At 40.0% G+C, this 25,607-nt stretch overlaps 1 protein-coding gene across 1 annotated transcript in view; it reads right to left on the bottom strand.

Annotated features, from left to right (window-relative positions):
• Positions 1-25,607, bottom strand: part of RNF17 (ring finger protein 17) — a gene marked incomplete at both ends in the record, with an annotated part of 162,217 nt that overhangs the window by 86,906 nt on the left and 49,704 nt on the right. Inside the window, 5 exons of the mRNA XM_080689412.1 lie at positions 6,820-6,973; positions 11,767-11,908; positions 16,885-17,075; positions 19,665-19,833; positions 22,032-22,221. Of these exons, the coding sequence (XP_080545538.1) occupies positions 6,820-6,973; positions 11,767-11,908; positions 16,885-17,075; positions 19,665-19,833; positions 22,032-22,221 (846 nt within the window). The remainder of the gene's footprint in view (positions 1-6,819; positions 6,974-11,766; positions 11,909-16,884; positions 17,076-19,664; positions 19,834-22,031; positions 22,222-25,607) is intronic.

Below are 25,607 nucleotides of genomic sequence, written 5' to 3'. Positions count from 1 at the left end.
GACCCTGTTTCAAAATAAAGGATAAAAATAGGGCTGGGGTGTAACTTGGAGGTAGAATGTCCCTGGGTTCTATTCCCAGTTCACCACCCACACAGTAATTCTATATGGACACAGGGTCTCACTAAATTGTTGAGGGTCTAGCTATGTTGTTGCAGCCACCCCAATCCTTTTTACTTTATAATAGGGTCTCAGTAAGTTGCTGAGGGTCTCACTGAATTGCTGAGGCTGGCCTTGAACCTGTTTAAAACTACATCTGGCTAAGTTGTAGTTTTAAACAAATGATGGATATAGGATGGAATTTTTTTTTTTTTTTTGGTGGTGGTCCTAAGGATTGGTCCCAAGGGCATTCTACCTCCAAGCTACACCTCCAGACCTATATATTTTTTTATTTGGATACAGGGTCTCAATAAGTTTCTGAGGCTGAGTTCAAACCTGCAATCCTCTTGTTTCAGTCTCCCAAGTACTGGGATTCCATGTGTGTGCCAACTATGCCCAACTTGGGATAGAATTTAAAGAACTTTTTCTTTCTAGTACCTTGGATGGAACCCAGGGGCATTCTACCTCTGAGCTAAACCCCCAGCCCTATTCTTCATTCTTTACTTGAGATAGAGTCTCACTAAGTTGCAGAGGGCCTAAGTATCTGAAGCTGGCTACAAACCCAGATCTTCCTGTCTCAGCCTTCCAAGTACTAGGATTACAAGTGTGCACCACACCACGCCCAGCTTAAAGACATTTTTTAACCCAAATTATCAGTCACATGAGAACAGAGCCAAAAGACATGAAAAATTTCAAATTTACCTTCCATTTATTCTTTCTGAGGAAACTACTAGAAGATTGCCATACTAAAATAAAGGAATAGCTGGGCATGGTGCCGAACGCTAGTAATCCCAGCATTTGGGAGACTGAGACAGGAGGACTAAAGTTCAGACAGCCTCATCTACTTAGTGAGGCCTTTTGCAACTCAGTGAGCCCCTGTTTCAAAATAAAGAATAAAAAATGGGTCTGAGGCTGTAGCTGGGATGTAGAATGCCACTAGGTTCCATCCTCCCAGTAATGCATATAAATAAATGAATAAATAAATAAATAAATAAAGGAATAAAGGAATAAATGGAGGAGGTAAACATGGCATCCAGACAACAAGAGGCCACCAACAGGAGAGCAATGACATGCACAAACAAGTGACATAAGACTCCCAGAGTAATAAACTCTAGGAAAAACCTGGAGACCAAGTACTCCAATTTGATAAAGCAGAAGAATGCTTAAAATTCATACTATTCAGCTAAACCACTCCTGGGTATCATTTTAAAGGAACTAAAATCATAAAGTCATAATAATGTATGCATATCCATGTTTATAGCAGCACAATTCACAATGGCCAAATTATGAAACCAATCTAGGTATCTATCAACAGATGAAAAGATTTCAAAAGTATGTGGTAGACTCATGATGGAATTCTACTCAGCAATCAAGAACAAAATAACGGCCAGGCGTGGTGGCACATGCTTGCAATCCTCTCGCTTGAGAGGCAGAGACAGGAGAATCGCGCAGGTTCGAAGCCAGCCATGCTGGCTTAAGAGACCCTCTTTCCAAATAAAAAAGTATAAAAATAGGTCTGGGAGTGTAGCCTAGAGGCAGAAAGGTTTCCAGGAACCCCAGAACAACCAAAAAAAAAAAAAAAAAAAAAAAAGAACAAAATAATGTCATTTTCAGGAAAATTAATGAACCTGGAGAACATTATGTTAAGTGAGATTAGCCAGTAGAAAGTAGAGAGTCATATATTTTTCTCTTATATGCAGAGCTAGGGAATAATTGGGATATCAAAGGAGCTTCCGATAATGGAGAAGAAACTTCAGGAGAGACAAGATGGTCTAGAAGAAGCAGAGGAGGAAGGGGAAGGGAAGAGGAAGAGGAGAAAAAGGAAAAGGAAAAAAAGAAAAGGAAAAGGAGGGGGAGGAAGAGGAGGAGGAGAAGGAGGAAGAGGTAGTGGTGGCAGGTGCTAAGTGTCATAAAAATGCCTTTATTGCCAGACATGGTGGCGCACGCTTGTAATCCCTGTACTTGGTAGGCTGAGATAGGAGGATTTCAGTTTGTAGACAGTCTCAGCTACTTAGTGTGGCCTCCTGCAACTGAGACCTTGTTTTAAAATAAAGGGCTAGGGGTGTAGCTCAGAGGTAGAATGCCCCTGGGTTCCATCCCCAGTACTGGAAAAAAAAAATGCCTTTATTAAATTCACAAGTATTTATCAAAACCTTTATACTGCTATCTTCTTTGGGGGGGTATTGGGAACTGAACCCAGAAGTAGTCGACCACTGAGCTACACCTCCAGCCCCATTCTTTACACTTTTATTTTTAAACAGAGTCTTACTAGGCTGTGAAGGGCCTCACTAAATTGCCGAAGCTGTCTTTGAATTTGCCATCTTTTTTTCTTAGCCTTCCAAGTACTGGGATTGCAGGTGTGTACCATCCCCAGCTACATTCCCGGCCCATTTTATTTTTTGTCTTCAAAAAGGGTTTCTCAGCCAGGCATGGTGGCGCACGCTTGTAATCCCCACGCTTGGGAGGCAGAGACAGGAGGATCACGCAGGTTCGAAGCCAGCCGCGCGCGTTGGCTTAGGAGACCCTGTTTCCAAATAAAAAAAATGTAAAAATAGGTCTGGGAGTGTAGCCCGGAGGTAGAAGGGCTTCCAGGAACCCCAGTACCACCAAAAAAAAAACAAAAAAAAAAAAACAAAAAGCACGCTTGTAATCCCCGGGCTTGGGAGGCGGAGACAGGAGGATCGTGCTGGTCCCTGTTTTCAAACAAAAAAATATAAAAACAGGTCTGGGAGTGTAACTCGGAAGTAGAAGGGTTTCCAGGAACCCCAGTACCACCAAAAAAAAATAAAAAATAAAAAAATAAAAAAATGTCTTTCTAGGCTGCTGAGAGTCTTGTTGCACTGCAGTGGCTGTCCTCAAACCTACGATCCTCCTGTCATGCATCACCAAGCCAAGCTGTACTTCTATCTTTATTGCTATGGTTTAAATATTTTTGTCCCCTCTAGAATTCATTGGCACTTAATCCCCAATGCAACATCAAACAGAGGTGTGACCTCTGAGAGGCTCTGTCCTAGTGCATGGAGTTGAGTACCCATATAAAGGGATTGGTGGAGTGAAGTGTGTTCCTTTTGTGTCTTTTGCTATGTGAGGACATAGCGGTGGAGTGAAGTGTGTTCCTTTTGTGTCTTTTGCTATGTGAGGACATAGCGTTTATTTTCTCTGGAGGATACAGAAAAAAAAGCTCCTTCTAGGAAGTAAAATGACAATGCCCTCAACAGCCAGGGCATTATCTTGGATTTTCTACCTTCCAGAAGAGAAAAAACTTTATATTGCTTACAATAGAAAATAACAAAGCACCAACAGAACAAGACTTTCATTAGAAACGTGTTTGAAAAATCTTTAAGCCAAGTGTGGTGACGCACGCTTGTAATACCAACATTTGGGAGGCTGAGGCAGGAGGATCATGATTCGAGGACAGCATCAGCTACTTAATGAGACCCTTTGCAACTCAGTGAGACCCTGGTTCAAAATAAAGAATAAAAAATAGGGCTGGAGGTGTAGCTTGGAGGCAGAATGCCCCTGGGTTTCATCCCCAGTATCACACAAAAAAATCTTTAGCTAGTTAAAGATATTTGTTTTTTATTTATTTTTGAGTCCAGGGGCATTCTACCTCCTAGCTATACCCCCAGACTTTTTTATTTTTTGTTTTGAAACAGAGTCTCTCTAAGTTACTGAGGCTGTCCTTGAACCTGCTATTCTCCTGTTTCAGCCTCCCAAGTACTGGTATTACAGGAGTATATCACCACATCTGGCTCAGTTCAAGATATTAACCACTAACTAAATTAAAATCAATTATGACAAAGGAAAGAAAACTTAAGTTGGAAGACTAAATAGTTTTGACACAAGACACAGAAATTATATGTTAGAAGCAAATGGGAAGGACCTTAAATTATAAGGAAAAATATTTTAAATAGTGTCCAGCTAACTTTACTGAAAAAGGTACCTATCTACAAATTAGAAAACATGTAGAACTAACATGACTCAATCCCTTTTCTGCTGTTGTAACAGAATAACCAATGCAAGGCATTTAAAGAATAGTGAAGTGTTTTGGCTCACAGTTCTGCAGGCTGGGAAGTTTGAGGCCATGACACTGCCATCTGCTCATCTCACATTAAGGCTTTATGCTACCGCAACTTACAGTCAAACAAGGAAGGGCAAGTGGGCCAGGCCAGTGAGATAAAAGCATGGGAAAGGAATAGCCTTATTTCATAACATCTTGCTCTCTTGGTGACTAATCCAGTCCTGGGAGAACAAGAAAGAACTCATTCTTGCAAGAAAGGCAATAATCTATCTATGAGGCTCTACTCTATAACCCAAACTCCTTCTACTAGCCACCTCCCAATACTGCTTGATGTGAGTTTTGGTGGGGAAAATCACAGCAGAACATAACACAGAAGGCTAAAGTGCTTACTATATATAACTTTTTTGGGGGGAGGGCTACTGAGGATTGAACCCAGAAGCATTTTTTGTGTGTGTGGTACCGGGATGGAACCCAGGGGCATTTTACCACCAAGTTGCACCCCCAGCCCTATTTTACCCTATTTGTAATTCTTTATTTTGAAACAGGGTATCACTGAGTTGTTAAGGGCCTCATAAGTAGCTGAGGCTGTCTGCAAACTGCCAATCCTGCTGTTTCAGCCTCCCAAATGCTGGGATTAAAAGCATGCACCACCAAGTCTGACTTTCCAGAGGTATTCTGAAACAGGGTCTATGTTGCAAAAGGCTTAAATTGCCAAGGCTAGCTTCGAAACAGCCAGTTATATATAACTTTTTTTTTTTTTTTTTTTTTTTTTGGTGGTACTGGGGGTGGAACCCAGAGGCTTTCTACCTCCGGACTATACTCCCAGACCTATTTTAAATATTTTTATTTGGAAACAGGGTCTCACTAAGTTGCTGAGAGCCTCACTAAGTAACTGAGGCTGGCTTTGAACCTGCGCGATCCTCCTGTCTCAGCCTCCCAAGCGCAGGGATAACAAGCATGTGCCACCACGCCTGGCTTATATATAACTTTTAAAATTACAAAGGCTTTTAGCATGTTACTGTTCTCATTAGTCAAGGTCAAGGATTACCATAACTTGTTTCTCATATCTCTATTTTCATGAGTCTTGTCTCCAATCTCACTTTTATTTTTTGGTGCTGGGGATTGAATCCAGAGGCATTCTACTCTGAGCTATACCTCCAGCCCTACTTTTATCTTTTGAAGGGTTTTTTATTGTTGTTTGTTTGTTTGTTTGTTTTTAAGGTACTGGAGATGGAACTCAAGGACATTCTACCTCTGAGCTATACCCCAAGCCCTATTTTTCATTCTTTATTTTGAAACAGGGTCTCAGTGAGTTGCAAAGGGCCTCACTAAGTAGCTGATGCTGGCCTCCAACTGTGATCCTAGTGTCTCGGCTTTTATTATTTTTTTTTTAACAGAATCTTGCTAGGTTGCTGAGAGTCTCTACATTTCTGAGGCTGTCCTTGAATCTGGAATCTTCCTTTCTCAACCTCCTACATACTGAATATAAGCACATGCTATAGCGCCTGGTGCATTTTTTGTTTATTTTTCATTATTTTGTAAGCTGGATCCAATTTTTTTTTTTTTCCGGTACCAGGGATGAAACCCAGGAGCATTGTACCTCTGAGTTACACCCCCAGCCCTCATTTTTAGTCTTTTTATTTTTGAAACAGGGTCTCACTGAGCTGTGAAAGGCCATGATAAGGAGCTGAGGCTGTCCATGAACAGAACCCTGATCCTCCAGTCTCAGCCTCCTGAATGCTAGGATTACAAGCATAAACTACCACGCCCGGCCTGGATCCAATTATTTGATTTAAAGAAGAAAAAGAAATATAAAGCTGGATGTGGTGGCGCCAGCTTATTTATAATCCCAGTACTTGGGAGGCTGAAACAGGAGAATCATAGGTTTACAGCCAGTACTTGGCAACATCTCCTCCAAGATTTAGTGAGATCCTGTTTCAAAATAAACAATAAAATAGGACTGGAAGTGTAGCTCAATCACAGAACATTTTGGGGTTCAATCCTGAGTATCCCCCCCTCCACATACACAAGAAGATACCGAAAATGTAGAGAAAGATACTGAAAAAAAAACTAATGGTATGATAAATAATTCTTAGAAAAGAAAAATATATTAAGTCAGAAGGAAAGCTGGGAGAACACAAGACTTTTCAATTTGTATCTTGACATACAAAATAGCATGGAACATACATTACAAAGCTAGAGATCACTAGTTTTTTAATACTTAGTTTTCACTGCTTTGTACTGTCTACTAGCTTCTATCCCGATTCCCAATAGTTTATTTATTTATTATTTTTTAATTTATTTTTCTGTGGTACTGAAGATTGAACCCAGGGGCATATTACCTTTGAGCTACATCCCCAGCCTGATTTTATTCTTTATTTTGAAACAGGCTCTCACTAAGCTGCAGAGGGCCTTACCAAGTAGCCGAGGCTGGTCACAAACCCGGATCCTCCTGTCTCAGCCTCCCAAGTACTGGAATTACAAGCATGCACCACCACACCCAGTGATTCCCAATGGTTTAGTTCTAGTCAAGTCGAACAAATTTCAGAAAAGATTCATCTCCAAATGTTATCACTAGCTTTCTAAAGATGGCACAGTGAGTGACAAAATCAAGTAATATGTCCAAGATTGAATTTGTATTAACTCACAGTACTAGTTCTGAATATAATATTTTCCCATGGAAACAGTGGGAACATTCCTACCAGTGACTTTTGCTCGGTACCATACTCCATCTTCAAATTTGGCTACACAGGCTTGACCTTGAACAGGGCAGACAATTTCAAGATTTTCTCCATCTTCACTTTTATAGAATTCCTCAATTGTCTTTAATAGAAATAAAAAATCCAGGTTCTCTATCTAAGAAATAAAGGGATAAAGCACTGTAATTTCTTATATACTTTAATATTTTATTTTGATAATGGGGATTAAACTCAGGGTCATTTTATCTCTGAGCTATATCCTCAGCCTTTTTTTTTAATCTTGAAACGGGGTCTTGCTAAGTTGCTGAGGCAGGCCTCAAACCTGTGATCCTCCTGTTCAGACTTACAAGTACTGGGATTATAGGCATGTGCCACCACACTTGGCTAAAACTGAATATTTTATTGCAGACATAGTATAAAATTAATATATCTTTGTGTGTGTGTGTGTGTGTGGTACTGGGGATTGAAGCCAGGTGCATTCTACCTCTGAGCTATGCCCCCAGCCCTAGTTTTTTTTCTTCATATTGAAACAGGTTCTAAATTGCAGAGGGCTTTACTAAGTAGCTGAGGCTGGCCATGAACCTGCATTCCTCCTGTCTCAGCCTCCCAAGTACTGAGATTAAAAACACACACCACCACACCCAGCTAGCATATCTTTTGTGTGTATGTACAGTACTAGGAATTGAACCCAGGGGCATTCTATCTCTGGGCTGTACCCCAGCCCTCCCCTTTATTTGCAGTACTGGGGATGAAACCCAGGTACATTCTACCTCTGAACTACACTTCCAGCCCTATTTTTTATTCTTTACTTTGAAACAGGGTCTCACTGAATTACAAAGGGCCTCACTAAATAGCGGAGGCTCTTTGCAAACTGTGATCTTCCTGTCTCAGCCTCCCAAATTCTGGGATTACAAGTGTGCAGCACCATACCCAGCTCATTCATTAATTCATTCATTTATTCATTCATTTATGTTTGTTTGTTTGTTTATTTATTTATTTATTGGTGGTACTAAGGGTAGAACCCAGGGGCTTTTCTACCTCCAGGCTATACTTCCAGACCTATTTTTATACTTTATTTGGAAACAGAATCTCACTAAGTTGCTGAGAGCCTCATTAAGTAGCTCTGGCTTCAAACCTGTGCGATTCTCTTGTCTCAACATCCCAAGCACTGAGATTACAAGCGTGTGCCACCACACCGAGCCTAGTGTATATTCTTCTAATTATTTTCCTGTACAATTAGACAAACACATTCCAAACTTTTTTTTTTTTTTTTTTTTTGCAGTTCTGGGGATTGAGCCCAGAGCATTCTATCTCTGAGTACACCCCTAGTCCTATTTTTTATTCTTTATTTTGAAACAAGGCCTAAGTTGCAGGGGGCCTCACTATGGAGATGAGACTGGCTGCAAACCAGTGATCCTCCTGTCTCAGTTTCCCAAGTACTGGGATTATAATCATGTGCCACCATGCTCAGCTCAAACTTTTATTTTTTCTGAAATGAGTCTTACCATATATACAACTTAGTAACCTGTTTTTCAATCGTTACTTGTTTTGTGTCAGTAAGTATTCTTAACTAGTACTTCTAGACCATATTTAGTTTTCCTCAAATGATCCAAGCAAATATCCAATACAAGATTGTATATTGCTTCTAAATATTATCTCCATAACTCTCCTCAAAAATAGAGGTTGAATTGTATCACCTCCAAAAATATATGTTGTGATTTGTAATTTCCAGTACCTCAGAAAGTAACCTTATTTGCAGATAGAGTCTTTTTATAGATAACCAACATTAAGGGATGGGAACTAATTCAGTAAGACAGTACTTCTTACAAAAAGGGCAAATTTTGGGCAATGAAATAAATGAACAGGGAGAACACAATGAAAATAAAGACAGAGGCCTGCCGTGGTGGTGCACGCTTAAAATCCCTAAGACCGGAGGATTATGGTTCATAGACAGCCTCAGCTGCTTCTTAGCAGGAGGCCCTTGGCAACTCAGTGAGACCCTGTTTCAAAAATAAAAAGACTAGCGCTGGGCGTGGTGGCTCATGCTTGTAACCCCCGCGCTTGGGAGGTGGAGACAGGAGGATCTCTCAGGTTTGAAGCCAGCCGTGCTGGCTTAAGAGACCCTGTTTCCAAATAAAAAAGTATAAAATAGGCCTGGGAGCGTAGCCCAGAGGTAGAAGGGCTTCCAGGAACCCCATTACCACCAAATAAATAAATAAATAAATATAAAAATGCTACACTAGCAAAACAAATGATCCAATCAAGAAATGGGCAACTGAATTAAATAGACACTTCACAAAAGAAGAGATACAAATGGCCAATATATACATGAAAAAATGTTCAACATCATTAGCCGTCAGGGAGATAAAAATCAAAACTATGCTAAATTCCATCTAACTCCAGAGTGGCAAGCATAAAGATGTCAAACAACAACAAATGCTGGAGAGGATGTGGGGAAAGAGGAACTCTTTTATACTGTTGGTGGGAGTGCAAACTAATTTAGCCACTATGGAGATCAGTGTGGAGATACCTTAGAAAACTGGGAATGGATCCACCATATGATCTGGCTATACCACTCCTAGGTAACTTTCCAAAGGGGTTAAAATCAGAGAACTATAGTAACATATGCATACCCATGTTCAAGCAACACAATCGTAATGGCCAAAATATGGAACCAACCTAGGTCTCCATCAACAGATGGACTGCAAAATCATGAGAAATACATACAATGTAATTCTACTCAGCAATAAAGAACAAATATGTCATTTCAAGAAGATGGAAAGACCTAAGTGAGACTCTCAGCAACCTAGTAAGACACTGTTTAAAAAAAAACAAACTAAAATGGTCTGGGGTATAGTTAGAGGTAGAAGGTCCCTGGGTTCAATCCTCAGTACCACAAAAAAGTAAAGGACAAAGAGAGAATCTTGAGAACTGCAAGAGAAAAACAATTTGTCATATATAGAGGATTTCTAGTAAGATTATAAGGCAACTTCTTATCAGGAAGCTTGGAGGTCAAAAGGAAATGGGAAGATATATTTAAAGTGTTGAAAGAAAAGAAAATGTCAACTGAGCAAGCGCTACTTAGCAAAACCATCCTAAAAAAATTAAAAATTAGATCTGGGTATGGTGGTGCATGCTTGTAATCCCAGTACTTGGGAGGTTGAGACAGGAAGATTGCAGGATCACAGCCAGCCTCAGCTACTTATGGAGGTCTTTTGCAGCATAGTGAGACACCATTTCACAATAAAGTAAAAAAAAAAAAAAAAAAAAAAAAGGGCTGGGGGTGTAGCTTGGAGGTAGAATGCCCCTAGGTTCAATTCATAATACCTCAAGAAAAAAAATTAAAAATTAGCCAGGTGTGGTGGTGCACACCTGTAATCCCAGGAGGCTTGCAGGTTTGAGTTTGGCCTCAGCAATCTAGAGAGGCTCTCATCAACTTAGTGAGATCCTGTTTCCACAAAAATAAAAAAAAGCTGGGCAAGAGCTCTCGGCAACTCAGTGAGACCCTGTTTCAAAAAATAAAAGCACAGCCGGGCGTGCTGGCGCATGCTTATAATCCCCGCGCTTGGGAGGTGGAGACAGGGGATCCTGCAGATTCGAAGCCAACTGCGCTGGCTTAAGAGACCCTGTTTCCAAATATAAAAAAGCATAAAATAGGTCTTGGAGTGTAGCCCAGAGGTAAAAGGGCTTCCAGGAACCCCAGTACCATAAATAAATAAATACATACATACATACATACATACATACATACATACATACATACATACACTAAAATAATAAAAGTCCTGTGATGAGTTAATTCAAATAAAGCACTGACTAGTCAATAAACTAGAACTGTTATAAGCTACCAATTAGTCACATATCCATAATAATCTGGAATATCTTTAATTTATGTTGGTGTTTAAATTCAGAAAATTAAGCCGGGCGTGGTGGCACACGCTTGTAATCTCAGCATTTGGGAGGCTGAGACCAGAGGATCGTGGTTCGCAGACAGCCTCAGCTACCTAGTGAGGCTCTCTGCAACTCAGTGAGACCCAGTTTCAAAATAAAGAATAAGAAATAGGGCAGGGAGTGTAGCTTGGAGGTCGTATGCCCCTGGGTTCCACCCCCCAGATCTGAAAAAAAAAAAATTCAGAAAGTTAGGCTGGGCGTGGTGGTGCACGCTTGTAATCCCCGCGCTTGGGAGACAGAGACAGGAGGATCGTGCTGGTTCGGAGCCTGCCTCGCTGGCTTAAGAGACCCTGTTTCCAAATAAAAGAAATATAAAATAGGTCTGGGAGTGTAGCCTGGAGGTAGAAGGGCTTCCAGGAACCCCAGTACCACCAAAATAAATAAATAAATTAATTAATTCAGAAAATTAGCCGTCGTGGTGGTACACGCTTATAATCCCATGGTGGGAGGCTGAGACATGAGAATCACAGTTCACAGACAGCCTTAGCTACTTAGTGAGGCCCTTTACAACTCAGTGAGACCCTGTTTCAAAATAAAAAATAAAAAAATAAATAGAACTGGATATGTAGCTTGAGGTTAGCATGCCCCTGGGTTGCAACACCAGTACTGAAAAAAAAAAAAAAAATCAGAAAACTACCTAGTGATGATAATTTTCAGATATACATGACTTATCAGTGTGTGTATGTGTGTGTGTGTGTGTGTGTGTGTGTATGTGTGTTTCTTTTTGGTGTAATACTGGGAATTAAATCCAGGGGCATGCCTCATCTGAGTTATACTCCAAACTCTTTATTTAATTTTGAAACAGGGTCTTGCTAGGTTGCTGAGACTGGCTTTGAACCTCGAATCCTCCTGTCTCAGCCTTCTGCAACTTCATGAAACCTTGTTTCAAAGGAAAGAATAAAAAATAGGGCTGGGGGTATAGCTTAGAGGTAGAAGGCCCCTAGGTTCTATCTCTAGTATGGGGGGAAAAAACAACATAAAGTAACATTTTATACTTACCAAATGAAGGTAGAAATCAGTAGGATTATTTATATGACAAACCATAACTGAAACATCTGTCATTTCTTTAGGCAAAAGAGGCGGATGATAGTTTAAAGTTGTATTTCCTTCAGAATGACTTCTTGCTGATTGTGACCTAAACCTAATTGAAAGCAGAATTAAAAACATAAGAAAGAGCTGGTCGTGGTGGCACATGCTTGTAATCCCAGCATTTCGGAGGCGGCTGAGACCAGAGGATCGAGGTTCACGGACAGCCTCAGCTACTTAGTGAGGCCCTCCGCAACTCAGTGAGACCTTGTTTCAAAATTAAGAATAAAAAATTGGGCAGGGGGTGTAGCTCGGAGGTCGAATGCCTCTGGGTTTTATCCCCAGACCCGCAAACAAAACAAAAGAAAACCATAAGGAAGAGCCATATTCTTTTGTGTGTTGGGAGGTGGGGACTAGGGATTGAACCCAGAGATTCTGTATTTCTGAGATGAAGAGCCCTTTATATTTTGAAACTAAGCTACATTAGCTATATTCCTGAGGCTGACCTCAAACCAGCAATCCTTCTGTCTCAGCCTCCCAAGTACTGAGATTACAGGCACCATGGTACCTGGGCAAGAGCCATATTCTGTGCTTTATGTTTTGCTAGGGATTTAACCCAGGGGCATTCTATCTCTGAGCTATACTCCCAACCCTATTTTATTTTTTATTTTGAAACAGAATTTTGCTAAATTGCTGAGGTTGGTCTCAAACCTGAGATACTTTGGTCTTAGCCTCCTATGTACTGGGATCATACACCTAGCTAAAAGCCATACTGTTTTTCTTTTTCTTTTTTTCTTTTTTTTTTTTTTTGGGTGGTACTGGGGTTCCTGGAAGCCCTTCTACCTCGGGGCTACACTCCCAGACCTATTTTTACATTTTCATTTTGGAAACAGGGTCTCCTAAGCCAGCACGCGGCTGGCTTCGAACCTGCGCGATCCTCCTGTCTCCGCCTCCCAAGCGCGGGGATTACAAGCGTGCGCCATCACGCCCGGCTTTTTCTTTTGTGTAATACTTGGTCTTGAACCCAGGGGCATTCTACCTCTGAGCTATACCCCCATTCATATTTTACTTTTTCTTTTGGAATAGGATCTCATTAACTTGTAGAGGGCTTAAGTTACTGAGGCTGGCTTTCAATCTGCAATCCTCCTGTCTCAGTCTCCCAAGTACTGAGATTACAAGCGTGGGCCACCACGCCTGGCTAAGAGTTGTAGTCTTGTCTTGATTAGAAGAAAGGGCTTCTACATATAACAACTGTTTTTAGCAAAAGTATTCCTTCTCTACTTTCTCTCTTCTAACTTACTGCATTTTTTGACATTGTTTCCACTTATCAATAGCTGGGACTACATGTTATTTTTGCACTTAAAGCTATTTCTAGCCAGGCATGGGGCACATACTTGTAATCCCAGCATTCAGGAGGCAGAGACCAGAGGACTGTGGCTCACGAACAGCCTCAGCTACCTTGAGAGGCCCTTCACAACTCAGCGAGACTGTTTAAAAAAAAATAAATAAAAGACTAAAACCTAGGGCTGAGAGTGTAGTCTCTTCCGTTCCAGTACCACCGGGAAAAAAAAAAAAAAAGGTACTGACAGCCATAGTCTGTGCAGTGCAGTGTTCAATGAGGCCACCTAAGAGGTCTCTATGGCCCTTTCCAGTCCTAACACTACTTTTCCTTTTTTTGAGGCATTGGGGATGAAAATCCCCAAGGACATTCTACCTGTGAGCTACACTGCAGCCTGATTTTTTTTATTTTGAAATAGGGTCTCACTGAGTTGCAAAGGGCCTAAGTAGTGGAGGCTGTCCACAAAACACAATCCTCCTGTCTTGCCAAGACATCCTGCTGCCTCGGCATCTATGTGTTGAGACCCCCACTCCACATAGTTAATCGGCAGAACGCCCCGAGAAAGAGGTATCGTCTCTGGCCAAAATATCCCCCACTTTTACCCTTCATGACTATTAATATTTCCTTTAACTTTCTACACGAATTGCTCCAGTGATGTGAAATTAGGACTATAAATAGAAACTGAGTCTGTGGAAATAAAACCTCTAATAATTTGCCTAAACGTCCTTGGCTTTGTTCAATAATAATAAAAAAAACTGGCCAGAATTCAGATGCTGTGATAAGCATTCCAGCTGCAGCAATTACAAAGGGTCTCTGACCCTCACTATCACTAACTTAGGTTAAGCTATTAACTCAGGTAAGGTAGTTCAGTTTAAGGAAACTTTGTTTACCCTTGAGATCCTGCCTAGAGACAGAGAAGATAAAAACCTTGTGTGTGACCTTAAAGCAATTTAGTTGATAAACAACTTAGTTGCCCAAATACAATAGACTCAAGGAGAAAGATTGGTGACTTTTACGCCCAGTGTAAATATTCCTGAAGACAGAGAGGCTGACAGCATGGTTAATGAATATGACAAAATAAAGGACAGACGTTCTAAATATATATGTATGAAGGAAAGGAAATACCGTGTAAGAGTAAGAAAAGCATTTTTGCATGAAGAAGAGCTTATCATAAGAAAGTCCCAACCGGGAGAGAAAGGAATTAGAAAGTTAGAAGCAAGTTGCAGAGGGTTTGTGACAGAGAAATGGATTATTAAAGATGGTTAGACTTTTAATAGGCTTATTGTCTAAAGAAGAGTGTTCAGCAGTTAAGGAAATATATCTGACAATTATAACCAAGAACTTTGTGGTGTTGTTTGTGGTATTTTGTCTGCAAAACTGTGTTGTGAGTTTGCTTAAGCTTTCAGATTTAGGAGATAAAAAATGCCAACACCTGGAGAAACTTTATCACATCCACCTGAATCACCACGTCTCCCCACACTTGCTATATGAACTGAGCCCAAAAGATGGAAAGTTCCAAGAGAGCCAAAGAAGATTCCCCGAGAAACCCCCAAGCCTTGGCCATGCTTGTTTATTTTGGGAAGTGGCCCCCTGGGACTGCTTATCTGCAAAGACCTTGGAAAAGAATCAGGAGTCAGAAGTCAATCTCTCGGAGATCAACAGCCAGCTGAAGGACTAGTTTTATTACCTTTGTTTACATGTCATTCATTATTACTTCACAATGATTACACCCACCTCCCTCTCCTCTTACTATTAACTTTACTGGTGAAAGGTATAAATTTCTTGGAGTTTTTGTAATAAAGTGTCATTGGCTCAAGAAGCCTTTGTCCACCTCAAATTCTTTCCCAAGCGCCGTACCTAAAAACTTAGGGAACTCATAGAGGGGAAGGAATTGCTGCAGATAAGTTTCTGCAGAACTCCACCTGCCTTTTGTCCCATCTTTCTGAGGATTTGACCGGGAGCTGACAATAACGACCCAACTGAGATTAGTCGGCGACACTGTCTCAGTCCCCCAAATGCTAGGATTACATGTGTGCACCACTAAGCCAAGCTCTACTTTTACTTTTCTAGGATGAAATCTACTTGGGTCATTTCTAGAGTTATCTAATCACCCAGGAGAGAAAGCCAGGAACTTCTACTAACTCTATGGTTAACTTATGTTTTGCTCCAAAAAATGAAAAAAAAGTAAAGAAGTATTTATTGTAATGCATAGATTAAGTAAAGATTAGTGATCATAAACTCATTCCACAGATTAGAAAACTTAAGTTAGGAATAACTATAATTTTTCAAACTCTAGAAGAGCTACATATGGTTATCAAGATACCAAAACTGAGCTGAGTGTGGTGGCCCACGCTTGTAATCCCAGAATTTGGGAGGCTGAGACCGGAGGATCGCGGTTGGTGGACAGCCTCAGCTACTTATTGAGGCCCTCCACAACTCACTGAGACCCTGTTTCAAAATAAAGAATAAAAAATTGGGCAGGAGGTGTAGCTTTGAGGTCAAATGCCGCTGGGTTCCATTCCCAGACCCGAAAAAAAAAAAAAATAGCGGGGCGTGGTAGCACACGCTTATAATCCCCACGCTTGGGAGGTGGAGACAGGAGGCTGGCACAGGTTCGAAGCTACTGAGCTGGCTTAATAGACCCTGTTTCCAAAAATTAAAAAAGCATAAAATAGGTCTGGGAGTGTAACCCAGAGGTAGAAGGGCTTCCAGGAACCCCAGTACCACCAAAAACAAAACAAAAACAAAAACAAAAACTGTTTAGTATCTATAAATATTTCCTTTTTTTCCCCCCAGTGCTAGGGACTGAACCCAAGGCCACAAATATGCAAACATGCTAGGCAAGTGCCCTACCACTGAGCTATTACCCCAGCCCTTAATATTTCCTATTCTGACCTACTATATCCTCTCCTTTCCCTTAACTTAACTAAATTTTTTACTTAGAAAATCCTCAGAAAGCTGGGCATGGTGGTGCATGCTTGTAATTTCCGCGCTTGGGAGGCTGAGACAGGAGGATCACGCAGGTTCAAAGCCAGTCTCAGCTACTGAGTGAGGCTCTCAGCAACTCAGTGAGACCCTGTTTCCACATAAAATATAAAATAGGGCTGGGAATATAGCCCAGAGATAGAAAGCCTCTGGGTTCCACCCCCAGTACCACAAAAAAGGAAAAAAATTTAAAGAAAATCCTTAAATCATTATTTTTAGCCTCTAAATGTATACTGTAATTCCCATTAGAGTCAGATCCCCCCCGGTACCCCTCCCCCTGTAGTAATGGGGATAGAACCTGGGAGAATTCTGCCTCCAAGCTACACCCTCAGCCCTATTTTTTATTCATTTTGAAACAGAGTCTCACTGAGTTGCAAAGGGCCTAAGTAGCTAAGTATCCACAAATCGTGTTCCTGTCTCAACTTCCCAAATGCTGGGATTACAAGCGTGCACCACCACACTTGGTTCTAGAACCAGTGTTTTTTAAAGGAAAAATTGCTATTTATATATACAGCTATAGTCCTGAAGAATATTTAAGTTAATGTTTTTTTGTTGTTTTGTTTTTGCAGAACTGGAGGTGGAACCCAGGGGGCATTCTATCTCCGAGTTATACCCACAGCCCTATTTTTTTTATTCTTTATTTTGAAACAGGGTCTCACTAAGTTACAGCTGAGGCTGGCCTCAAATCTGTGATCCTCCTGTCTCTGAAATTACAAGCATGCACCACCACACCCAGCTTAATATTTATGTTTTAACAAGCTACTTACCTTGCTAATTCCATAAAAACTAATGCATCTCTAAGAGACACAGGCATATCAGTGCTTATTTTGTTTGTTGGTGGTTTCTGTAGATCTACGATAAGTATACCATCTTCTTCTCTAAAAACTTTCATTAAAACAGCCTTGTTATTTACCATTTTCAAAAATTCCACTTTAGCTTCTTCTTCCCACTCTTCACTCTATAGAAAAAAATATAGTCCCAAAATAATTAGTAATTACAATTAGCTCTAATGTTATAGTGTCTCAACATAGCTCTGCACCAGCCAGCCTGAAACTCTGAGCAAAGAAACTAAACCAACCATACACATTAAGTAAGAAGTGGCTGAGAGCTGGGCATGATGCACACCTGTAATTCTAATGTTTGAGAGGCTAAGAAGGGACACACATTAGTTTTTATGGAATTAGCAATATAAGGTTCAAGGACAGGCTCAGCAGCTTATTGAGTCCCTATTTCAAAATGAAAAATAAAAAAGGTGTAGTTTGGAGATAGAATGTCCCTGGGTTCAATTCACAGGAGTACAAAAAGGAGAAATTAAAAAAAAAAGAAAAAGAAAAAAAAACAGCTGAGGCTACAACTAAAGGACAGCCCTTATGTATGCACAATGTTTGCATACTCTGCAGTGGTTGTGTGTGTGTGTGTGTGTGTGTGTGTGTGTGTGTGTGTGTGTGTCTATGTTTTACTAGGGATTGAACCCAGGGACACTCTACCTCCAAGCTACACCCTCAGCTCCATTTTATTTTTTATTTTATTTTTTATTTTTGATTTTGAAACAGGGTCTCGCTAAGTTGCTGAGGCTGGCTGGAAATCTGTGATGCTTCCATCTGAGCCTCTAAAGTACTGGAATTATGGTGTATACCACTACCCCCAGCATATGCTTTGATTTTAAAAGATTTTATAAGCAGGTTAACTTTAGAATTTCATAAATTATAAAATTCTTTTGAAAATTATAAACTGCAGTAAGAAAATATGGCACATGAATTTTCCACTTAAATGTCAAAAATTCAAACAATTCTGAATGCCTAATTCTAATGTAAGCTTACAGTCAGTATAATAAAATATTTACAATCATTATTAATTTAGCTTCTACTACTAGAAGGTAAATGCTACTTAAATAACACAAAAAATATTCACCCATTGGAAAAAGGATTTTTTGTTTTTTGTTCTTTCTGGTGGTACTGGGGTTCCTGGAAGCCCTTCTACCTCTGGGCTACACTCCCGGACCTATTTTTACATATTTATTTGGAAACAGGGTCTCCTAAGCCAGCGCGCGTGGCTGGCTTCGAACCTGCGTGATCCTCCTGTCTCTGCCTCCCAAGCGCGGATATTACAAGCGTGCGCCCCCACGCCCGGCTTGGAAAAAGGTTTTAAATTGATCTTTAAACATTTAAGTAAGCCAGGCACATGCCTATAATCCCAGTACTTGGGAGGCTGAAACAGGAGAATCACATTTTAGAGGACAGCTTCAGTAACATAGTGAGACATTCAGTAATCTAGACAGCCCATTTCAAAAATAAAATGGGCTGGTGGTATAGCTGGGAGGTAGAATGCCCCTGGGTTCAAACCCTAGTACCAAACAAAAACAAAAACCATAGCTGGGCTTGGAGGTGCATGCCTGAAATTCAAGTACTTGGGGGGCTGAGACAGGATGATCACAGGTTTGAGGATAGCTTCAGCAAGTAGAGAGACTCTCATCAACCTAGTGAAATCTTGTTTCAAATACAAAATAAAAAAGAGAAAGCCAGGCATGGTGGTACACGCTTGTAATCCCAACATTTGGGAGGCTGAGACAGGAGGATCACAGGTTCACAGCCAGCCTCAGCTATTTAGTTAGGCCCTCTGCAACTCAGTGAGACCCTGTTTCAAAATAAAGAATAAAAAACAGGCTGGGAGTGTGCTCAGAGGTAGAATTCCCCTGGGTTCCATTCCCAGTACCACAAAATGAATGAATGAATGAATGAATGAATGAATGAATGAAGTTGTGATTGTAGCTTGGAGATGGAATGTCTCTGGGTTCCCAGTACCAAATTCCCAGTACCAAACAAAAAACAAACAAAAAAAAAACCCCACAAATAGGACAAAAAAAACTCCATTTCATTATCTATACCTAAAGTAAATTTCAATGGCCCAAACCACAATTTCTTAAAGACTCGCAAAAGGCACAAGAGAAAATAATAAAAAGATGTCACTATTTTGAGAAATACACCACCAATGTTAATATTTGTTTCCTTTAACCTTTTTATTTTTTCACATGTCTATTGAATGCCTACTACATGGCAGAAGATTTGTTAAGTATTGGGAATACAAGGAATATAAGAGTACTGCCTTCACAGACCATGAAAGAGTAAAACTGCTTAAAATTTATTGTTGCACAAAATTTCAGTCAGACATTTTCAATCTTTCTAGGGAACCAGTATTTGTAAATATTCAAAGTAGAATGTAGTATGGACCATAAATAATGTAATGAGCAAAGTGTCATGGAAACAGTAACTACCATATCAGGTTAAACTTATCTACTTAGCTGACTCTCAAATATTTACTATTTCATCTATCATTAAACTTATCCAACTCAATTTTTTCATTAAGAATATTTTCAATTATACGAGCTGAGGTTCATTTCTTCTTTTATTGGCACTAATGCCTTTTTACGCAAAATGTTATTTATCAAAAAACCTGGTTCCTTGAGCCTATACTCTGCAATCTCACTGCCAATACACAGCTAAAACTTAAATACTTAGCCTCTGAAGAAATAATTTAAATTATTACTTACGGAATTATGTGGAACAATATCTTTTAAGGAACATGGCTGTGCTAATGGTGGGATGTCTTTCAGCAGCCCTTCAGTATATGGTTCAGACTTTCTTAGAACTAGACATAAATCATTTAACACAATATGCTGCTTAGTAATGTGTTCTGGTCTCACACGGTTTTCACCAACTCTAGAAGGAATTCAAGTAGTATTTATTGAAAATGCTTCAACCTTGAACTTGCTTTCCCCAACTTTTAAGTTATGCATTTTTTTTTGTAGCCAAGAGATTTATTGGAGGGGCCAGTATGAAAGGAAGAGAGAGAGAGAGAGAGAGAGAGAGAGAGAGAGAGAGAGAGAGAGAGAGAGAGGCAGGCAGGCAGAGTTTCTAAGGATAATTCCTTAAATCTGCTAGAAAGTTATAAGCCAAATTCCTAGTTTCTTACTATACAGACTTAATTTAGCTTCAATAAGCAAACAAGTTTTTTGTTATTGTTTTTTGGGGTACTGGGGACCCAACCCAGGGGCATTCTACTTCTGAGATACCCACCCCCCACAGCCCTATTTTTTATTTTGAAACAGGGTCTAATTTATGGAGGTCCTCACAAGGTTGCTGAGGGTGGCTGTGAACCAGAAATCCTATCTCAGTCTCCCATGAATTATACCATGGCTGGCTTTTATTTAAACTTTCATATACTTTCAGTTTAAGTTTGAAGAGAATATTGATCCTCCCTCCCACATACATAAAATCTACTTATTTAGAAAGCTATTACTATTAAAGCAATCAAGTTAGCTGGATGTGGTGACACATGCCTGTAATCCCAGTACTTGGGAAACTGAGACAAAAGGGTGCATGTCCAGGATAGCCGCAGTACAAAGACCCTGGTATTTTTGTTTTTGTTGTTGTTTCTTTGTTTTTGTTTTTGTGGTACTGGGAATAAAACCCAGGGGCATTCTATCTTTGAGCTATACCCCAAGCCCTATTCTTTTTATACTTTATTTTGAAACAGGATCTTATTGAGCTGCAAAGGGCCTAAGTAGCTGAGGCTGTTCCCAAACCTGGATCCTCCTGTCTCAGCCTCCCAAATGCTGGGATTACAAGTTTGTGCCACTATGCCTGGCTTAGAAAGACTTTGTTTCAAATAAAAAGAAGGGCTCACAGGTAGCCCCTAGGTTCAATCCTGATACCAAAAAGAAAATTATAACAATATGATGAAAAACTTTAATCACCCTGCAGCTAACTATAACATTTTATTTAAGAGTCAGCTTTGTGAAGCTGGGCGTGGTAGCGCATGCTTGTAATCCCAACATTTGGGAGGCTGAGACAGGAGGATCACGGTTCGCGGACAGCCTCAGCTACTTAGGCCCTCTGCAACTCAGTGAGACCCGGTTTCAAAATAAAGAATAAAAAATAGGGCAGGGGGTGTAGCTCGGAGGTCGAATGCCCCTGGGTTCCATCCCCAGTAACACACACTTAAATTTGGAGTGCATCAAGCTGGGCATGGTGGCACACACTTGTAATCCCAGTATTTGGGACACTTGTAATCCCAGTACTTGGGAGACCGAGACAGAAGGATCACAGGTTTGTGGCCAGCCTCAGCAACTTGTGAGGCCCTCTGCAATTTAGTGAGATCCTGTTTCAAAACAAAGAATAAGCCGGGCGTGGTGGTGCAAACTTGTAATCCCCACATTTGGGAGGCGGAGACAGGAGGTTTGAAGCCTGTTTCCAAATAAAAATATAAAATAGGTCTGGGAGTGTAGCCCGGAGGTAGAAGGGTTTCCAGGAACCCCAGTACCACCACATAATAATAATAATAATAATAATAATAATAATAATAATAATAATAATAATAATAAAGGCTGGGGGTGGAGCTCAGAGGTAGAATGCCCTGGGGTTCAATCCCAAGTACCCTCCACACACACACACACACACACACACACACACACACACACACATTGGAGTGTATAAAAAACTTTCTTTTACAAGCTCTTCATCTAGTAATATTGATAAATGCTAACATTTTACTTATAATACAAATTAAAGAAGTCAAATAATGAAATATGTCTTAAAAGCAAAAAATAACAAATTACTTTTCTTTACACTTTTCTAATTTCATTCATTCATTCATTCGTGTGTGTGTTTAGGGAGATACTGGGAACTGAACTCATGGGCATTTTACCCCAGAGGTACACCTCCAGCCTTAAATTTTAGGCATAAGTAGCTAAAGCTGTCCACAAATCTGCAATCCTCCTGTCCTAGCTTCCCAAGTACTAAGATTACAAGTATGCACCACCATGCCTGGCCCTTTCTTCGTTAATTCCCAACCATCCCCCTGCCATGCTATTTTTAAGTAGGCCAGGAAAACACATAATAATTATAAAGTATCATACCCCGTGACAATGAGGACTTCAGAATTTCCAAAATCTACCATGAATATTTGTATTAGTGCAACTTCATGGACTGAGAATTTGGTTGGACTACAAGATTTTCCAATATTTTTACTTTTTACTGGAATTAATTCAGTGATAGTTCCTCGACACCACATTCTATTTTCAATACTGTTAACAAATATTCTTGCACCTAAATAATGTGAAAGACAAATCAGTATCAGGAAGGACAACATCTAATAGAGTTCTAATTTAGAGATACGTATGTTAGTTCTACAACTAATAAGTTTTAATTCATTGATTTACTGGTGATATAGTACTGCATCAAGTTCTAAGAGAAAGATATTAAGTAATGCATTATATGATTTAAATGCTAAATTAGGAGATAAACATATTAAGTCAGTAGTCATTTGATAAGGAACTGTGTTCTATAAACTGTCTTGTAAACTGCTTCATTAACATACACAAATAAGACTATCCTACCATTAAGAAACTCAAGGAAGAGAAATAGGTGAATAAATCCTATAAAACACTGTACTTCACCACATTAAATACCATCTGGACTTGTTCGTGCACACACACACACACAAACACACATGGAAATATACAAACTAAAGTTTATATTAAAAAAAAACAATTATCCAGGTGTGAGGCACACATCTGTAATCTTAGTACTTGGGAGACTAAGACAAGAGGATAGCAGGCTCAAGGCCTACATCAACAACTTATCAAGGCCCTCATTAACGTAGTGAGAACTTGTTTCAAAATAAAAAAATAAAAAGGGCTGGGGGTAGCTAGATGTGGTGGTACACACTTGTAATCCCAGTACTTGGGAGGCTGAGACAAGAGGATTGCAGGCTCAAGGCCTGCCTCAGCAACATAGTGAGACCTTGTGTCAAAATATAAGAATAGAACTGAGGGTATGGCTCAGAGATAGGATGTCCCTGGGTTCCATCCCCAGTTCCCTCCCCCACAAAAAAGGGAAGTAGATGTGGTGGCACAAGTTTGTACTCCCCAGTAGTTAGGAGGCTGAGACAGGAGGATCTCAGGTTCAAAGCCGGCTTTGGCAACTTAGTGAGGTCTTCTGCAATTTAGTGAGACCCTGTTTCCAAAGAAGAAATAAAGTCAGGTTGGGGATATAACTTGGAGGTAGAATGCTCTGGGTTCAATATCCAGTACCAGAAAAAAATGGGTGGGGGGGGGCTAGGGATATAGAACAGAGGTAGAATTCCCCTGGGTTCAACTCCTGGTACCATCCCCTCAAAAGGAAACAATTACCCTCTCTTGGCAAAGAGAAGTGAGAATAAAGAAACAATGAGGGTAACATAAGAAATGCCAAAATTAATTATACTCACTGTCATTTAGAGGAGAGGATGAACTATGGACTGAGCAATAAAGAAATACCTTATGGAGGGACCAGATGGACTATAAATTTGGAAAAAAGAAGACCAAGAAAGAAAGAAGCCTGAATGTAAACCAGGTGTGGTGGTACATACTTGTAATCCCAGTACTTGGGAGGCTGAGACAGGAGGATTGTATATTTGCAGCCAGTCTCAGATATTTAGGCCCTCCACAACTTAGTGAGACCCTGTTTCAATAAAGAATAAAAAATAGGGCTGATGGTGTAGCTTGGAGGTAGAATGTCCCGGGTTTAATCCCCAGCTCAAAAAAAAGGAAGCCTAAATGTGCATGCTTACTATGAGTTTACAACGTTCTCACTTAATTCCCACAATAATTCTATGAAGATATTACTTTCACCACAGAAACTGAGGGCTCAGAAAATGATACCCCCAAGAAACACTCTTAGAATTGAGGTCTCTCTAAACTTCTCTTGTTTCTCCTAGTGCAGGGAATTCTATCCAAAATTCCGTTATTGACTGAGAGAACCTCCCCAAAGAAATGCAACTGTTGGTGTCTGAGTCATGAAGTATAAATACTGCAAGATGTTATTTTTATTTAGAAATTAGGAAAGATTCAAGTCACATAGATTCCTACTGTAAAATTTTGACATATGACTTTCCTAAAAGCACATTTTCCTATATAGACCAGTGTCTTCTTGTTTCTTCAGTTAAATCAAAACTACATGTTCCTTCTTCCCCATATATTTTTGCTTGTCAATGTATTTCTTATTTCTTGAGATGTTTTCATATTATCCTTTCCTTTCTGTGAAATGGTTTTGGGGTGTATGTGTGTGTGGTTTAACTTGTAACTATCAAGTTGTAAAAGCTGTATATTTTTACCTTGACATTTGTATCACAGGTGGACTGTGAAGTTGCAAAGAGTAAACTGATAACTTGTATTTGTTTTAAAATTAATCCTTAATCAAAAAGAAGAAGTAAAATTATCTTAAACACCTTCCTAAGAATTCTTGTAAGACAACCAGGAAAGATCAACAGAGAAGAAATTCATCACACCAGAGACTATGTGCATAATGAGACACCTTTTGTTTGCAGTAACTTGCTAACATCTCCCCCATTTCCCCGTCTCCCCTATGAAGAGAGTATATGATGTTTCAACCATCTGGTTCTTTCACTCAGTTTCATGTTTTGCATAGCTCTGTGTATATGTGTATATGTGAACATCAGTACATTTGTTGTGCTCTTATATCCTTTTTTTTTTTTTTTTTTTTTTTTTTTGCAGTACTGGGGATGGAACCCAGGGATTCCTCTGAGCTACACCCCAGCCCTATTTTTTGGTCCTTTTTATGTTTGAAACAGGGTTTCACTGAATTGCAAAGGACCTCACTAAGCTGAGGCTGGCCACAAACCCGTGATCCTCCCATCTCCACCTCCCAAATACTGGGATTGCAGGTTTGTACCACCATACCCGGCCTTCTGTTGTGTTAACCTGTTGTTAAATGGGTGTTGGCCATGATGCTTTATGATGCTTAGGAAAGGAATTGCCACCTTTTCTCCTATACAGACACAAGTAGTTGCAAACCTAGCTCTAGCTGCATAGCTACTTACACTAGAGGTAGGCAAGAGAACCCCTGTAATCTTGAAGCCCTTCCTCTTAATAACTAAGCTACAAATTGGAAGATGAATTTGGTAAGCATTGATTATTCATTTACTACACAGAAATGCTGTCTAATAATCCCTTCTGTCTATGTAATAAAAAACAGAATGGCTGCAAAGCACCCTGGATTATCCCTTAAATTTTCTTAAAGTTCTACTAAAACTTTTAGCCTTCAGGTTGTCAGTGATCCTTCTCTCATATATATATATTATTATTATTATTTTTGGGGGTACTAGAGAAAGAACCCAGGAGCATTGTACCTCTGGGCAACACCCCCAGCCCTATTTTATTCTTTATTTTGAAACAGGGTCTTACTAAGTTGCAGAAGCTGACCACAAACTTGTGATCCTCCTGTCTCAGCCTCCCAAGTACTGGGATTACAAATGTGCAAAACCTTCCCCAGCCCTTCTCATATTTTGATGTACTATGTAATCAATATTTTCTTACCTTTAAAATATATTATGATGGGCATGATGGTGTACCTCTCCCTCCCTCTCTTTCTCTACACACACACACACACACACACACACACACACACACTGAAATCATTGTTCCTTGTAATAA

This window comes from Muscardinus avellanarius, assembly GCF_963383645.1.
Source record: "Muscardinus avellanarius genome assembly, chromosome: 2".
Taxonomy (NCBI): domain Eukaryota; kingdom Metazoa; phylum Chordata; class Mammalia; order Rodentia; family Gliridae; genus Muscardinus; species Muscardinus avellanarius.
Note: the sequence above shows the minus strand (reverse complement) of the source record. Positions and strands in the feature narration are given on the sequence as shown.